Below are 17,777 nucleotides of genomic sequence, written 5' to 3'. Positions count from 1 at the left end.
CCTTAACTTAATCACGTCTTTGATGTTCCTTTTGCTGTGAAAAGTAACATATTCAGAGACTTGGGGGTTTCGCTGTGGACACCTTTGTGGGGACCATTATTCTTACCACAGCCAGCCTTCAACACATATGACTTCCACTCTGGGAGTGAGATTCTGGGTAGACAGGCATGCTCATCTTTGCTGGTGACGTGGAAAGTGGTACAATCCTACGGTAGAGCAATTTTGCAAATTCTAACATTCCCGTATTCACACCTTCATGTGCAACTCCCCTCTCCAATGGAAAAAAATATAGCAAAAATACACACACGCACAGAAAGATGGGATTACAAGATGATCTTCATCCATAATAGCAAAAAAGAAAAGAACCAAAATTGCCACCAATAATATAATGGAATACTGTGTTTTCCTAAAAAACAAATAAGGAATGCCACTGTACCACTACAGTCTGGCCTCTAGGATCCATTGTTGATGATAAAGAATAAAGGTGGAGAAAAGTTTGCAGAGCAGGCTACCAACTAACAAAGATGAAGGTTGAGCACAGGAAAGTGCATGAGGAGAGAAGGGTTGCCAAAATTTGATGCCATGGATGGGGGGCTGCATGTGGCCAAGAAATACTCGGCCAATCCCTGCATGGCCACCCTCACAGGCACTTCTGTATTAATGGGCTTGGACTTTAATCTGTATTTCAATTTAGGAAATATTATTTCTGCAGAGCACCCTAGATTTCAGATCTGGACTTCCACAAAAGAAATTTTTAAGGGGCTGTTGTGCCAAAAATTAAAAATGACTTTAAACAACTGTTTGAGTTTTGCCAGCTTGTCCAATGCTCTGGAATCTTACGAGACTCCCTTGTAGACCCACAGAGAATCCATGGTTTGAACTACTACAACTTTTCCTATAGCAACATGCCCCTTAATGGCCACAATCTTGCATGCTCATGCATAACATGCTCTCCTCTGGGAATTCCCAGTGTCTGTGTTCAAACCATTAGTCTTCAGCTATTTACTATTTATTTGTTTTTGCTTTGTTTTTCAGCAGAAAGGTGGTACAACATTTATGAGCCTCAATTTTCTTAGGGCTCAGCTGATGTTTGGGAGTGTACTGATTGAGGTAGGGCTGAAACCTGCTTCATATTTTTAAAAAATGTAGTTGTCTTTATTGCAAGGTAGAAAAAAATCTTTCCTTTTGTCTTTTGAACTTCTTGGAGTTTATGATCTACATTATGTCAAGACGTCATTTCACCATTTGAGCCTCAGTTCCCTCATGCCCATAGTCGGACCTCCTGTTTAACTACATCAAACCCTTAGTTGCAGTGTTAAACATGTTAAGTAATTCAAGCAGTTTCTCAAGGTATCCAGTATAAAACTTCAACTAGCTATTGGCAGAGCTTTTGGAAGCCCTCCTCGGTTTGTCTCCCCACCTCACGTGACTTTGGGTGGTAGACTGTAATGACATTTTTGTCCCTCACCACAAATTCATCATGCAAAAGCCTCAGGTTTTCAATACTGCATACAATGTTGGGAAAATCAAATCCCTTCAAACCACAAAAATACAGTGACCATCTAAAGACTAAACAAATTTGACCTGGTTCCAGCCTTAGCTGACTCAGTGTAGACCTTGGAATCAATCCTACCCAATGGCATGAAGAAAACTCCCAGGACAAACTGGGATTCTACTGACACTAGAAATACTTTAGATTTGCAATATTAACTGGTCTAGAAAAGAATGTGTAAGCCACATTTACTCATGACCCAGGCAGTGTTTCTAAATGTTCATGATTAGTGAAATGAGAATTTTTAACTTGTAATGTGAAGGCACTGCTATTCCTTTACTTGAATATGATGCTTTTTTCCCCCCTAAAATTTCTCTAAGAAAGAAATTTTCTCTAAAAATAACCTGTTTTTATTTCAGAACAGGTCTTACTTTGTGATTCTGGTGAGCATTTAGCACTGAAGGACAGAGAGAGTAAAATGTTGATATACATATGAGAAATAACCATTTATTTTTGTTCCTACATGTTCATTTATGGAGGACATGTCATGGCCGCCCCAGGCTCACCGTGCGCACCCACAGGCTGGTTCAGGTGGTCCCAGCTGGACTGAGAATGGCCGTGTAGGTCGTCTGGCTGCCGGTGTGAATAGGATAAGCAAAAATGGCATCACAAAGGAAGAAGTTATAAAATCCAGCTTGTTGCATTAAGGGGACATTGCTTGGTAAAGGTATGTTTTCCAAACACACAAGACACATTACAGGGCAATTTGCTTAAGAGGTTAAAGGCTTGGTAAGACCCCATTAGGGACTCTCACAAACCGAGAGAATGTCCTCTAGGACAGGCAAAGATATTTACCCCCAGCCCAGCTAATTAGAACAATAAAACTAGGGAAACTTAGGTAGCAACACTCAGTGGAAACATGCCAGCTTATGTTCCCAGTTTTCTACCAAAAAAATCCTCGGAGCTCTCATACCAAACCGCAATTTCCGCACCACCAGTGTGGCAGAATTCTCATTGACACCCCTTGTTTTATGGTGTAAAGCCCTGTATATGCAATTCCGCACTTCACACAAGGAAACTAAGGCTCAAAAAGGTTTAATTAACTTTCCCATTGCCACCCGCTAACGAGAGGGGCCTCAAGGAAACGTTCTGGTTTTCCTGCAGCCCATGTTCTTATTTATTAGGGGTTTATGTGGGCTTCTTGTCACCCCCAGGGAATGCAGGGTTGGGTTCCCCTGGATCAGGGCGGAGGAACTCTGTAGTGGTCAAGGCACTCAGTGAAGCCCAGCGTGGGAACATGACGGTTCATCCGAGGACGGGAGTCAGACAGGGAGGAGGCCAAGTGCAAGGGTGGGACAGGGTGCTGCCTAGGGAAGGTGCTGCTGTGGGGACCTCCCCCGTCGGTCTCCACTACAGACCTCTCACTGTCCCCGCAGACGTAGAGAAACTTGCATCGCGGGTCAGACTGTACCCTCTACAGGCTGCCAGGGGTGGTCCAGGAGACCCACGTCCATTTTGTACCCACCCGTGCCTCTTTGGGCCCCAGGGGTTCTCGTTGGATTGGTGTTACACCATGTGAAATGCCTTCCAGGCTTTTTTATTTGCTTGTGTTCTGTGGTGTGCTCGGGCCACGCTGCCTCACGGCCTACAGGAAAACCAGAGCGTTTCCTTGAGGCCCCTCTCGTTAGCGGGTGGCAATGGGAGAGTTAATTAAACCTTTTTGAGCCTTAGTTTCCTTAAATATTTAAGGAGGGGCTTGGGGGTACAGTCCAGCCCTGACTCAGAGCCTGCAGGACACGCAGTCAGTGCGGTGGGTGCTGGTTGGGGAATGGGGCTTTTCCTTTCTTACTCAAGCCCCAGGCGTGGGTGCCATGGGAAGAGCTTTGATCCCATGTGCCCATAACTTCTTTGCACCCTTCAAGAAAGTTCTCTTCAATGGAGATGAGAATGCCGTTTCTGACTAGGTTTATTGCACTTTTCTTAGAAGCACAATTTTCCACGGACCGTCCTGTTTATCGAGGTGTGAGGAAGCCGGTTGTCTCTCTCTCCTGCCCCTACGAGAGCTGGGCCTCTGGGATAAACGGTCGGCGGCGGGGCCCGCGGGCCTGTCCCCAGAAACCAGACTGGCACACGACCCATCCTCGGTCTGTGCCAGCGACCCGCTCACTTGATAGATGGAGAGCGGGATGCAGGGGATCCCATCTGGGCAGGGAGGCGCAGAGGGACCCCGACACTTCATGGGGTGTTTAGGATGACGCCTGAACTCCAGCATCTCTTGCTGCGGGGGCCCTGCATTATTGGTGGACCCCCGGGTATTGATAACAGTGGTGTAAGTAAAATAATTATTATTTTTAACCTGTGAATACCGACACGGAACTTCATTGTAAGGGAACTTGACGGGAGAGTCAGACAGTCTCGGGGTTCCTGGGGGGCCGCACCGTTTCTGTACAAAAGCAGCCACTGAGGACGCTTATATACCCTAGACCAGTGCTCCCCACACGTACACAGACACACAGACGGCCTCGCACGTTCACAACGGCCCATCCTTGCGCGAACAACGCAACCTGGGCCTCACATACAAACGCACCACTACAACTTGCCCCGCACCTCATCTCCAAGGTTTCAGATTCGCGCGCCGCCTCAGCGCGAGACCGAGGGCGCGCAGCGCGTCACCGCACGGCGGAAACGGGCCGCGGGGCCTCCTGGGAAATGTAGTCTGGGGTGGGAGCCAGACGACGCGCCAAGGATTCTGGGCCTCTTCGTTCGTTGAAGACGCAACTGGCCAGGAGGAGCATCCCTGCGCCAGTCTCCCGGGTCTGTTCGTCTCTGCACCGGACAGATCGGAGCCAGCGCGGCCGGAACCCCTCAACCTCACATCCGGCCTGGCCCTTCAGAACCGTGCCGCACCCCGGAGGCTTGTGGGAATTGCAGCCTGAGCTCGCAGTGCGCACGCGCGGATGCGCGAATCAGTGTCCGAGGGTGAGCCCGACTCCAATTGCCGCTGAGCTTCCCGGAGGCGAGGGAAGGGGGAGGGTACCGGGGCAAGAAGCCCCGGAATGTGTGGATGCGGAGGTTGAGTGTGGGTGAACGGATTAAGTAAGGGCCTCCGCTCCAGAACAAGGCTACGTTACGAGCGTAAAGTAGGCCCTGCGCATGCATGTGTCCGTGCTTGGTGCAGGGGCGGGGCCTCGGGCTGGCGCGCGGGCAGCGACGCCCCGCAAGGGCGCGCCGATCGCGGGCGCGCGCGGGCGTACCTGCTGCGTGTGGGGGCGGAACCTTAGGCCCGGCCTGTGTAAAGGTCCTAGGAGAGGTGAGCGTGACCGCGTGCGCGCGGCGTGGCTTTGTTTGGGGGCGGGACCGGCGCCCTCCGGGATGCCCTGGGGGCGGGGCTGCGGTCCTCGGCGCCTAGCCGAGTGAGGGGGTGGGGCCGGCGGTACTCCTGAGGTCCGGAGGGGGTGTGCGCGTGCGCGGGCCGTGGGGTGTCTGCGCAGCTGTCAGCATGGGGCCCTCAGAGACGCGACTCCGGAGAACAGCGGTGAGCTCCAGTGGGAATGTGTGCGTGTGTGTCTGAGAATGCGGGGTTGTGCGACTGGAGCAGCGTGGGGGCGTGGGGCCGGGCTGGGGAGGGTTCTGAGGCCGCGTGGGGGCCTGGGCCCGGACTGTGTGGCGTCGTCAGGCTGCGTGGGGGCGTGCGTCGCGGGTCCCGTGCGGGAAGCGGGCTTGGCGCGGATGCTGTGGGCGGCTCTGCGGGGTGGGGTGGGGGCAGGCGGGAAGCGGGTGTCAGTTCTAGAGGTGTCCCGGTTGTGGCGCCTGCGGGGCTCTGAGATTAGGGGCGTGTGGTCGTTGATCCACAGCTGGGGGCTGTGACCGCGCGCCAGTGGCTTCGCGGGCACAGTTGAGCCGTGCAGCCCTGCGTGTGTCCCTGGAGCTGGGGGACCCCGCGGGGCAAAGCAGAGAGCCCACAGGTGTTGGGGCTCCGGTAATGAGGGCTGTCCTGCTCAGGGATTGGGATGGCAGAGCCCAGCGGAAGACTGGGCGCTGAAGGGTGCCCTGTGGAGGTTGGGCAGGACGCGCTGGGTGGCCAATGGGAGGACTTCACCCTGTACCTAGGACCGGGTCCTTTCCCCTCCTGGTTGATCAGTGTTTGAAGGGAAGATAGGCCAGACTGGCCTCTAGGACCCCTCCTCACCGTGCAGCATGGAAGGAAGAGCGTGGACTGGGACTCTGTTAATGTCACTGGATAGGAGACTTGGGGAAGGTTATTCAAATCCGCTGCTCCTCAGTTTTACTGCAAAGCGGGGATGGCGACAGTACCAATTCCAGGCTCCTGCAATGTGGAAATAATAATAGCTGTATTATTAACATAATAACCCTCAGGGTCCTGCACCGGAGAATGAAATCCACAGGAGGGAAAGCAAAGCAAGCCCCAGAAGAAAGGTTTCAGGTGAGCAGATGAAATAACACCAATATCTAGATGGGGGCTTAGATTCAGAATTTTCTAGTCCTGTCCTGGGACGGCAGTGGCAGGTGGCGCCAGGGAGTCTAGGAACAGAGGGTCTTCCTGGATGGAGGAGCATATAGGGTGAAGACCTGGGCGGGGAAGTGGTGGGCCTGAGGGGGAAGATTTCCTGATCACGCGGGAGTCTGCAGAGGTTTTTGTGTCTGGACCAGGGTTTCTCAGTTTCCACACTGAGGATAATTTGGGACAGACCGCTGTGGGGGTGGGGGGTGCAGAGAGGGCTGTGTTATGTATTGTAGGATGTCTGGCCTTATCCCTGGCCTCCACCGCCAGATATCAGTAGCCCCCCTCCCTACTCCAATTGTGGGAACAAAGTGTCTCCAGACACTGCCCAGCATCACCAGGAGGGCAGTCACCCCAGTTGAGAAGCAGAGATGTACAGGGCCGTGGTGAGGGCACACCATGGACAGCCCCTAAGTGTGAGGATGGAGAGGAGAGAGGGGCTGAAGGAAAAAGATGATAATGGGTCAGTGTTCCCAAGGTGAGAAGGGGTGTCCAGCCTGCAGCCCCAGTGCGCTCCAAGAGGCTTCTTTATGCGGCAGTGGAGCACCTGCCACGGGCCAGGTGCCCTGCCACTCAGCTAACTAGACAGACTTGGGTCCTACTCCCCGGGGCTTGCATTTAGTAGGGAGATGACAACAAGTGTGTAATAGGTGGTGTAACATATTTTGAAAAGTGAAGCAGGGTGAAGGGATTGTGGGGTGACAACAGGTGCTGTTTTCAGGTCAACATCAGGCATTCCAAGCATCTTGGTCAACAACAGTGCCTAGGTGGGATCCCTTGATTGGGGAATGTAGGAGTTTGGCTTTGAGTTTATCAAAGATTTTTCTCCAATGCTGGGGCCTGGGCTTCAACAGGGAGAGGTCAGCTCTCAAGCCTTGCTCCTGAGGCTCAAAGACTGGGTCAATGGTTCTGAACTATGGCTTCATATAAGCGTCACCTTGGAAAGCTTTAAAAATGAAAACAAAAACTCCCAGAGATCCCGAGTTACTTGGTCTGCTGTGGGGCATAGCCATCAGTATTAAAAAGCTCCTGAAAGCTTCTGATGTATAAACAGAGTTGAGAGCTACAGCTCTGAGAGCTTATAGGACCTTCTGGGGCTTCTCCTAATAGAAGTAATTGATTTGGTGGAGGGAGGCAGGTGACAGGTTTCTCAATAGCTTTTCAAAGGCAGTTCTGATGGCTACATGTCCCTGCGATAGAGACATTGCCAGCTCTGTCCCACAAGTGTGGACCTTGCACAGAGCAGAGAAATGGCAGGGCCTGCATTCGCAGGATGCAGAGAGCGTGTTTTCTGGTACAGCTGGACTTGGGTCTTCAGAGAAAGTGTTTTCGTGAGTCCCTGGCCTCCGGGGCTGGCAGATTCAAATATTTGACAGGTGGTATAGAAAAGTAGGCTGCTGAAAGGAAGCAGTGAGACTGCTGCACTAAAGAGCTGGTGCTCAGGTATGCCAGGGTCCCCACCTCAACATCCAGCACAGCCCCCGGGGCCCAGAGGGGCGCCCTCAAGGCTCAGGAAGGACCCTCAGTTGTCATGGCCACTGTCCGGTACACCGGCCAGGTTCTCGCCATCCTCACCTTCGATCAGGAATTTAGCTTTGTGCCAAGTTGCAAAGCCCTTTTTCCCGTGGGCAGACAGGCCAGCTGTACAGCCCCGCCCTGAGGTGCTGTGGGATCCAGAGTCTTTGTTTGTGGGGGTATTTTAAAGAGGTGATTACCCACGCATGACACAAAACGCCAGTGTGCAGCTGGGAAGAGTTAGTTTCGAGTCTGTTCCCACGCCCAGTGGCCCAGCCTCCTTCAGGCGCAGCCCCTGCCTGCAGCTGTCTCTCTCTCCAGGACTAGACTGTCTTTTCAGCTCACATATTTGTATCCTGTGTTTTGTTTCCTCTGAGAGGCTTTTCTAACCCTTTCCTCCCGTTGGCACCTTACGTCCTGGAGGTCATTTCACATGGTACCTGGGGAGCAGGTTCCCATTGGGCTGGGCCGTTCTTTGCTCCGGGCACTGCCCTGTCCGCTGTATGGTGTTGAGCAGCACCCCCCACTCGGTCCCAGGAGCACCCGCATCCCCAGTCGTGACCTCCACAAATGTCCCCAGACATTGTAAGTGTCCCCTGACACAGAATGGCCCCAGTGAAGAACCACGGACGTTGTGCTTCTTGCTCCTCCTGAGGACTGTGTGGTGTACAGTTACGTGCCTGTGACCCTCAGCCATTTCCTGCCTGCAGGTGATCGGGTCTCTGGTCGTGGTCACCAGCGCCTGCAGCACTGACCCTGCTCGAAGTGTGCCATGGTTCACTCTGATCCTCACAACACCCTCGGGGGCTCTGTCATTTGCCTCATTTGACTGTCGAGGAAGCTGAGGCCCAGAGGGGCCGTGGAGAGTGAGGCCACATGGGTGGGGGAGTTAGAAGTGATGTCCTGGCTGCAGGCACGAGCCCTTCAGCACAGGACCTCCCTCCACGCTCTGCTGTGAAGGCCTGTGTGCCTGTCGGTCCACACACACAGAACGCCCAAAGACAAATGCCAGAAATGTGTGTGGGCACGATGTACACCACCAGTCATGAGAAACTGCCCTCTGGGCAGTGCCAGTTTTCTCTGTAGCCAGTGCCACGCAAAGGTTCTAACCACAGCACTTAGCGGATCCCCGGCATCTTTGGTCCACAGGAGGCTCAGCATGTACTGACTGAAAAGGAAAGGAAGGCAAGACGGTTCCATGTGTCCGTTGCTGGAGATGGCTTTCCAGCTCGGGGTGAGCGAGGCCTTCTTTCCCCTGCTTACGGGCAAGCACCCCGAGGCTTTGTGTAGCTTCCCCACAGTCAGTAATGAGCAGAGGCCAGCTTCGCAGCCAGCCTTACCTGATAGCATACCGCTGTTATTCACTCCCTAGCAATGCTGAGTTCCTCAGAGAAAGTTATTTTGTGGACAAGAGTTGTGCTTCCCCAATTTGGGGTGTGCAGCTGAGTGCAAACAGCTCTGAGAAACCACAGGATGGACACGGTGCTGCATTGGGGAGCAGTCCATTCTACTTGAGGGATCAGAAGGGAGGGGCCGAGTGACATGCTTACCTGGTAACTTAAAATAAGGTTTCTGCGTTAACAAGCTCAGGTGTGTTGTGATGCAGGTATAAAAGTCACATGGATGTTTCAGGATGAAACAACCAACCAGCAAAGCCTCTGTTACGAGGCAGCTGCTTTGGGATGTGGCACAGACAGAGCAGAAATCCTCCTCTGCTTTTCAGGGATATTAGCCAAAAGCAGGAGAACTCCCAGGCAAAGAAGAGAGTTTCATTCTCAGCTGGAGGCAGGGGTGTGAGGCTGTTAGACCCCAGTCCCCAGCACAGGATGTCCACTTGGTAGCTCATGAAGGGCCCTGGTGGGTGGGTTTACACATGGGATTGGCAGATGCTTTAATCACCCAGCACACCACTGCCCTGGCCCAGTGTGGGGAGAGCCCGTGCGTCCTGCATTCCAGGGTGGGCCCCTTCCCCACTTTCTGTGTGAGGGGCCTTGCTCAGTGCAGTCAGAACTGAAGGCCAGGCCGCTCGATCTGTCACCGAGCCACAATTCAACCTTCAATGGTGTGCTACAAACCTCCCCAAGTCCCAAGGCTTGTTACTCTGAGGTAACAGAGGCGAGCATCTCACTGCTGTCGTGCCAAACTGATGCCTCCCAAGCCCTGTGGAGAGAATGGCGGGGAGGGCTTCCCATGTGCCCGCCTGCCCTGTGCCAAGATGGCAGATCTCTGCGCTGTGGACCTGGCGCAAACCCAGGCTCCTTGGCCTGAAGCTCTGAAGTCGGGCCTGTCGCCCCTACCCTCTGGCCCCACTTGGGCATGGAAACTGGGTGGCCAGTCTGCTCTCCGGATGAAAGGAGAGCACCCCACAGGAGATCACGTGGTGAGAGGTCACGTGGTGAGAGGTCACGTGATGAGGGGATCACGCGATACACACGAAGTGCCCGGTGGCCTCAGTCCCGCACGTGGTAACCGAGGAGGGCCCGTCCCTGGGTCAAGCACCTTCAGCCCACCTGGGTGTTTACTCAGAGTGTGGGGGTGGAGGGCAGCGGTGACCTGCCCACAGTGCCCGCCCACCCCATGGCGGGACAGCTCGCTCAGTGCCCACCATGATCTTCCTGCTCACGGCAGGGGCTCTTCATCCTCCCCCTGTGGGCGTAAAGAGTGGAGGTAAAAGCCCAGTAACCTGCCCCAGGCCACGCAGCTCCCCACAGGAGCGCTAGTCAGCTCAGTGTCGGGAGGGCAGCACGTGGAGGCAAAGGCCAGTGTAACAACAGGGTTTGTTTCCCACGTAATGGAGGGGCCCCCAGTGCAGGTAGAAGAGGACCTCCCCAGCCAGGCGCCCCGGATGGCTCACTGTGGAGAGTCATTCATTCAGGGAGCACGTGTGTGCAAGCCCCTTGCACGTGCCAGGAGCTGGTCCAGGGTACCTGGGCTGCACTCGAGTGGGTTGGAAGTCGATGGTAAGTGGAGCACGCGGTGCTTTGGGAAGACTCAGTCTGTGCCCTGGGTCCCCTTTGCCTTCACACTGGTGCCGCGCTCCCAGCACTTTGGGCCCCAAACATGGGGGTTTCCCACACCAGGCAGTCCTGAGACGCCCCTGGGTGCCCTACTGTTTAACTTGCTTCTGACACTAGTCCAGACCCCGCAGGTGAAGGGCTCAGTTCTAGAGACTGCCCCCACTGCGGATGCCAGTTGCAAGTAGTGGGTCCCCGGGCTACCCACAACTTCTGTCCAGCTCGGCTAAAAACTGGAGGCTCCCATGACCTCTCCTTGGGTTCAGTTAATTTGCCAGAGCAGCTCGCAGAACTCGGAAACACTTAGGTTTCCAGTTCACTATATGATAGGTAAAGAATACAGCTGGTGAACAGATGCGCTTGTACATCTCGCCCTGTTGGGGCCTGTGGTTGCGGATTCCTCCCCCCTGAGGATTCTTCCCCTGGGGTCTGAGGTGGACAGGACAGTTCTTGCCGAGCAGCGGTGGCGTGCGAGCTCCCCCTTCTGGCCTCCGGACTCCAGTTTAGTGAGGTTTCCCTTTTTAAATTTTCACAAATATGTTTTCACAATTTAATTTTTCAAAGTGGGGGAAATAAAAAGTATGCTCCCGTTTCTGACTTTCTAGACCCCGCCTGTCTCCAAAAGCCAGGGTGGAGGGCTGGGGATGAGCGCTGGGGAGGGCCGGGGACTGGTGTGGCGTCCCTCCGCAGCTGCTCCTGCGGCGCCGCTCCGTGCTGAGTGTGGGGCTGAGAATGCATACCCTCACCAGCCCTGCAGCAGACAACACAGCTCATTTGCCCCAGATCTGCCGGGTGCTGTCTGGTGTGCCGCTCCTGCTCAGCCCCTGCCCACTGGCGTCTTACCACACTTGGGATCCGTTCCAAGCTGCCCGCCACCCCCGTCCTGATGTGGAACCCCGCCTTGACCTTGCTGCCCCCCACATGCCCGGCGCCCGCCTTGCGCGTGTTGTGGCCCCGTGCACGGTGCTCCTCCCCCAGCGCCCGGGTGGCGCACACTCCCACTGCCCTCGGACCTCGGCTTGGGTGGCTCCTCTGAGAGGCCGCCCCCACCATTCGGCACCCCCGGCTGGGCCTTTCTGTCTTCAGACCGATGATCTCAGCTAACACTGTTCGGTGTGGACCTGCCTTCCTGGCCGGAATGTAGGGTGCGTGGGAGCTGGCACTAATCCACTCCAGTTCTGCCCTCTGCTCAGCACGTGGGGCAGGGCCTGGCATCTGTAGGCACTCAACAAATACTGTGTCAGAGGGACGAACACGTTTCATTTGCCTCCCAGTGCGGAGCCTTCTGCGACCTTGGGAGCAGATAACATTGTCCGTGGCCCCTCCCTGACCCCGGGAAGGGTAGGCGTGCTGAAGACGATCTGACCTCCTTGTACGGGTCTGCGTGTGCGTGTGGGGCCCGGGGGCGCGGCCAAGGGAGGCTCACCCCGGGGTATCGGGGCCGCCCAGAAGGCCCACCTGACCTCGTGGCTTCTCTTCTCCCCCAGCCCCACCTTCCTAGCGCTCCGCCCCTCTCCGGAGTGGACCCTCCAGGGGGAGGCAAGGATGTCCGCCGCTCCGGGGAAAACCAGGTCCAAGGTACGTGGGATTCGTCCTCTGGAGGCTCCACTTGGCAAGACAGACGCTGTCGGCTTTCCTTCCAAGGAGACGCCCTCTTCTCCGCGTGCGCGTGACTGCTCGCCCGTTCACCCAGCAGCACCTTTGGGTCCGTTGGTGCTGGAGAAGGAAGGGCGGGGGCAGACGGGCTTCCATGCTGCGCTCGGGGTCCGTCCCTTAACGTCGCTTTGCTTTTACTTACACGGCACAGGTTTACAGGGAGGAGATCGCTGATGTGACCCTGTATTCAGGTTGGGTTCCCCGGAGCCAGGCCAGGGAGCCCGCCTTCTTTCCTGAGGTGCTTCAGCACTTGGTGGTTTTCTGCAGTGAGCATCCTGAGTGGCCCATCGTCACGCGACCTGGGCTGCTCGTCTCTCCCACAGCCTGTGGGCTGGAGGTTGGGTGCAGTGCGGGTGGCTGGCCCTCTGATTTGGGCTGCATCGGGGGCAGGGGCCTCTTCTGGACGCATCAGTATCGGGACTTCCGTCCCTTCTGCTCCCTGTGTGGGCACCTCTTCCTCTTGAAGCCGGCAGTAGCCACTCAAACCCCCCTCCTGCTTCACGCCTCCCAACCCCCCTTTCTGCTCTCTTCCACCAGCTGGAGGAAATTCTTCACTCTGGGGGACCCCTGTGATCACACTGCCTGCCTGGATATGCCAGGACAATCTCCCTGTTTTAAGGCCAGCTGATTGGTCACCTTGATGGCATCTGCAGAGGGTCCTTTGCCCTGTGAGGCAGACTCCTGTGCTCTTCAGGGAGTGGGTTGGGGGGCATAAGTCATGTCAAACTGCCCAGATTGAGCCCAACTCTGAGACCCTCAGTACGTCCCCACCCCCCGGGCCTCAGTTTCCTCGTCCGTGACACTGCTGTGGACCTCTCAGCAGTGCTCTATCCCGCTAACACAAGTCAGGGCACCTAGGGTGCTTAGAAAAATGCCTTGGCTTGATGCCCGGTAAGTCCTTGATGTGTTAACACGATCCTTAGTATCAGTTCCAGGTATCGCGTTGTGTTGTGTTTATTTAACACACCTGCCCCTGGGGCCTCAGAGCCCAGATGACCTCTGGCACTGCGTGTCTCCTGCACTTGGGACGAGGCCCCTGTTCTCTCCAGCCATGGGGAACCACGAGGACATGCACTTTCTTCCGTTTCAGGCACCAGTGACGTTCGGGGATTTGGCCGTCTACTTCTCCAAGGAGGAGTGGGAACAGCTGGGCCCCACTCAGAAGGACCTGTATGAAGAAGTCATGTTGGAGAACTACCAGAACCTGGTGTCTCTTGGTATGGTTCTGCCCCGGAACCCGCTCCAGCCGTGGGGACAGCGATCCGGCAGCCCAGTCAGGAAAGCAGCCACTCCAGTTTGTTTGCTTTTTCAATAGCTTTCTTGATACTGTGCTATTCACCCGTGTGCAGTGTACGGCTCAGTGGTTCCCACACTTGGGCATCCAACCCCACAGTCAGTTTAGAACATTTTCCTGAGCCCTGAAGCAGCCTTGTGCCCATTGGCAACCCCCCAAGATCAGGCAGCCACTAATCCACTTTCCGTTTCTGAATTCACCTATTGGCCTCTCAGAAACGGAACCACAGATACATGTTCCTGTGTGTTGGCTTCTTTGACTTAATGTAATGCCTTCAAGGTTCACCTGTACTGTGTCTTTTCAGTACCTCCTCCCTTTTATGGCTAAGTTATACTCCCCGTGTGTTTCTCCGCTCATCAGCTGGGCATTTGGGCTGTTTCCACTCAGGCTGTTGTGAATGTGCTCTGTGGATGACTGGGTCTGAGTGTCTGGGTGTGTGTGTGTGGTCATTTCTCATGGGTGTGCACCTAGGAGCACAGTTGCTGGTCATCTAGTGACTATATATGAGATCTTTTGAGGACACCTGGTGGGTTTAAGAGAGAGGATTTAATATGGGTTGATTTAACAGGTACTGTTTGAGGTGAGTAGTGGGTGCTGAGATAAGGCAGAGGTGCTAAGTGCAGGGCAGAGCCACCATCCTAGGACTGGGGGGCAGAGGGACAAGTCTGGGCTTTTTAGGGAGGGACTCAGACTTCTGAAGGAGCAGAGGGATGTGCTGCCTCGTTGGTTTACGCTGCTAAAGGGGCAAGATGAGGCTGGTCTGGAGTGCAGGGAAAAGAAAAGCAGAAGGTAAAGCCCCCAGAGCCCCTGTGGGTGGGTAGCGGCAGGGAGCAGCTGGTGACGGGGTTGCAGCCCACCGAGCACCACAGGATGGGTCAGAGAAGGGTGGGCTGGAGAAGAAAGGCTGTGGCTTAATGACCAGCCACGGCAGGTTCCGGGGCATCTTTTCAGGAAGGTGTTGACTTTGTAGCTTAGAGGTGAACAGCTCTGCTGGCCTCATTCTCTACTGGCCCTTGGCATCCTCCACGCTCCCTTTGTGAAGATAAACCCGTCCTGTGGACACGGGGCTTGTCTCTGACGCCTGTGGCACCCACATGCTCAGTTCTGATGTTCTCCCATGTGCAGGATTTTCCTTCCGGAGGCCAAACGTGATTGCTCTGTTGGAGAAAAGGGAAGCGCCCTGGATGGTGGAGCCCGTGAGAAGACGTCAGGGCCCAGGTGAGTGGCGAACTAGGCTTCCGTGGGAGCGGCCTCCTCAAGGCAGTGTTTGGGAGCCACTTTCCCCACAGGCTCCAGGCCTGTGCAGACACTCAGGTCTCCAGTATGAGCCCCCAGAAGGAAAATATCCAACATTTAGTAAGTACAGGTTCCCCCCAACCTATAAGGTAGATACTGTTACTATTCCTATTTTGTAGACCAGGAAGCTGAGGACCACAGAGGTTCAGTGACTAGTCCAGGGCAGCAGAGCTGGCTTAGATCCCCACCTCTGGTCTCAGAAGCTCAGCTCCTAACACCCTCATCCCCGCCTACCACATTCCCTTCCCTGGTGGTCATATTTCCCTTTAGAGAAAGTGGATTCTAACATTTCTAATGATGATGTTCAAATTTGCCTCATTTTCCTCATTCCTTAAAAAAAATTAAAAATTTTCCCATAACTATTTACTTTGACTACTTTGTGAGAACTCATTCTCTTTTCTAACAGGTCCTCTTTGATTGGTCAAGTTATTTATCTTTTACAGTTCTATGAGTTATTTTTTGTAATTGTGGTAAAAAAACAATTTTAAATTTGTCATCTTAGCTATCTTCAAATGTGCAGTTAAGTACATTCACATTGTTGTGTAACAGTCCTCTAGAGCTTTTCATCTTAACAATACTGAAACTCTACCCAGTAAACACCACTTCTCCCCGACTCTCCACCCAGCCACCACCTTTTTACTTTCTGTTTCTATGATTTTGACGACTATGGCTATGTCATATGACTGGAATCATACTGTATTTGACCTCTCATGAGTAGTTTTTTGGTTAGCATAATGTCCGTTAGGTTCATCCATGTTGTAACATGTGACAGGATTCTCTTTTTAAAGCCTGCATAATATTCCATTGCATGTGTGCACCACATTTTCTTTATCCATTCGTCTGTCAGTGACTGTTTGAGTTGCTTCCACCCCTTGGCTACTGTGAATAATGCTCCAGTGAACATGTGGGTGCAGATACATTTATGAAATCCTGATTGCAGTTCCTTTGACTATGTACCCAGAAATGGGATTGCCGGATCATATGGTAGTTCTAGTTTTAATCTTCTCAGGAGCCTCTCTGTTTTCCACACGGATGGAGATGGCTGCGCCATTTGTCATTTCCTCCAGTGGTGTGTGAGGCTTCTGACTTCTCATCCTTGCTAACTATTGTTTTCTGGTTCTTTTTATAGTGTGGTGTGAAGTGACATAGGTTTAATTTAACATTTCCTTAGGTAGTGATGTGGAACATCTTTTCATGTGTTTATTGGCCATTGACCAATTATCTATCTTCCTTAGAGAAATGTCATTTCAAGTCCTTTGATCATTTTTTAATAGGATTATTTGTCCTTTGTTGTTGAGCTATCCATTGAGACGAATGGATAAAGAAAATGTGGTGCACACATGTAATGGAATATTATGCAGGCTTTAAAAAGAGAATCCTGTCACATGTTACAACATGGATGAACCTAATGGACATTATGCTAACCAAAAAACTACTCATGAACTATAGTTCTTTAATATGTACATTACCCCCAAAATAGATGGTGATTTGCAGTTTTTTCTTCCAGAGGTTGACTCTTCACTCTGTTGATTGCTTCCTTTGACACGTACAAGTAGTTTCATGTAGTCCCATTTGTCTGTTTTTTAATTTTGTTGCCTCTGCCTTTGTTGTCATATCTAACAAGTCAGTGCTAAATCCAGTGTCCTGAAGCTTTTCCCGTATATTTTCTTCTAGGATTTTAATAGTTGTAGGTCTTAAGTTTAGGTCTCTAATCCATTTCAAATTAATTTTTGTATTTGGTGTAATGGAAGGGTCCAAGTTCTGTCCTTCTGCATGTGGACATCCAGTTTTCCCAATACTGTTTGTGGGTGAGACTGTTGTGTCCCCATTGTGTAGTCTTGGCACTCTTGTTGGAAATCATTTGGCCAGACATGCAGGGGTTTATTTCTGGGCCCTCTGTTCTGTTCTGTTGGTCTGTATGTCTGTCTGCCTTTATGCCAGCACCACACTATCTTAACTGCTGTTGCTTTGTAGAATGCCTGGAAATCAGCAAGTAGGAGCCTTCAGCTTTCTTCCTCTTTTTCAAGATTGTTTTGGCTATTCAGGTCCTTTGAGATTCCATATGAATTTTAGGACTTTTTTTTCTATTTCTTCAAAAAATTTCATTGGGATTTTGACACAGATGGCATTAAATCTGTATTGCTCTGAGTAGTATGGACATTTTTATAATATATTTTATGTGATCTTATCTGTAGAAAACACTAAGGGTTTTGCACAAAACTGTTAGAACAAATAAATTCAGTAAAGTGGCAGGATACAAAATCAACACTCAAAAATCAGCTGTTTGTATACACTAACAATGACCACTCTGAAAAGGAAATTGAGAAAATCCCGTTTATGTTAGTACCGAAAAGGATAAAATATTTAGGAATAAATTTAACCAGAGATGAAAGATTTATACACTAACAACTACAAACATTGCTGAGAGAAATCAAGGAAGATAAAAATAAATGGGAGGACAACCTGTGCATTATGTGGTTCTGTGATTAGGGACCTGTGACTCTGGGCTTGAATGTCCCGTAGTTGGGACAGGATGTCTGGTGCCTGCTGGGGTTGGGATTTCCTTCCCCAGATCAGACGCTGGTTAAATGGTTTCCCTTGTGAAGAACGGAGGGCTCTGCTGTTATCATAAAATAGTTCCTCCTCCCCTCCCATGGCTGGTAGCCTGGAAGATTTTTCTCTGCTATTTACCATTTTCAAGGTGCCCCTGGAGTATTTAACTCAGATGTGATGGCACTGGGCCTCCAGCAGCTGGTCAGTTACAGCTGAGGTTTTCTTGACTCGGCATGGGTTCCTGGGGTTTTGCTTGAGTGTCTGCTCCAGTGAGCGGAGGCTCCCTGAGTCCTTCTGTCCCTCCAGTTTTGGAGGCAGTGATTTGCTCTGTGCCCTCCCCTCTCTTATGGATCCAAGAAGAGTTGTTGGCTTTAGAGTCTGTAGCTTTTTACTTGTTACTAAGACAAAGTGGCAATTTCCAAGCTTCTTACATGA

General features: G+C 52.4%; 1 protein-coding gene across 9 annotated transcripts in view; it reads left to right on the top strand.

The window, feature by feature from the left end:
• The first annotated feature begins 4,279 nt into the window (after nucleotides 1–4,279).
• The window catches only part of ZNF667 (zinc finger protein 667), a 40,932-nt gene continuing 27,434 nt past the window's right edge, over nucleotides 4,280–17,777 (top strand). For 2 of the 9 annotated variants that reach the window (XR_008995464.1, XM_057496438.1), the window contains exons 1-4: nucleotides 4,512–4,808; nucleotides 12,045–12,121; nucleotides 13,290–13,416; nucleotides 14,619–14,711. Coding sequence is in view for 8 of the 9 variants with exons in the window: in XM_057496438.1 (XP_057352421.1) it covers nucleotides 4,646–4,808; nucleotides 12,045–12,121; nucleotides 13,290–13,416; nucleotides 14,619–14,711 (460 nt within the window). In the remaining variant the exon portion in view is untranslated. Of the gene's footprint in view, nucleotides 4,472–4,496; nucleotides 4,809–12,030; nucleotides 12,122–12,350; nucleotides 12,466–13,289; nucleotides 13,417–14,618; nucleotides 15,162–17,777 lie in introns of those variants that run through there. The other 7 variants (XM_057496437.1, XM_057496434.1, XM_057496433.1 and 4 more) reach the window with 7 other exon arrangements.

This window comes from Manis pentadactyla, assembly GCF_030020395.1.
Source record: "Manis pentadactyla isolate mManPen7 chromosome 15 unlocalized genomic scaffold, mManPen7.hap1 SUPER_15_unloc_1, whole genome shotgun sequence".
In the NCBI taxonomy this organism is placed as follows: domain Eukaryota; kingdom Metazoa; phylum Chordata; class Mammalia; order Pholidota; family Manidae; genus Manis; species Manis pentadactyla.
Note: the sequence above shows the minus strand (reverse complement) of the source record. Positions and strands in the feature narration are given on the sequence as shown.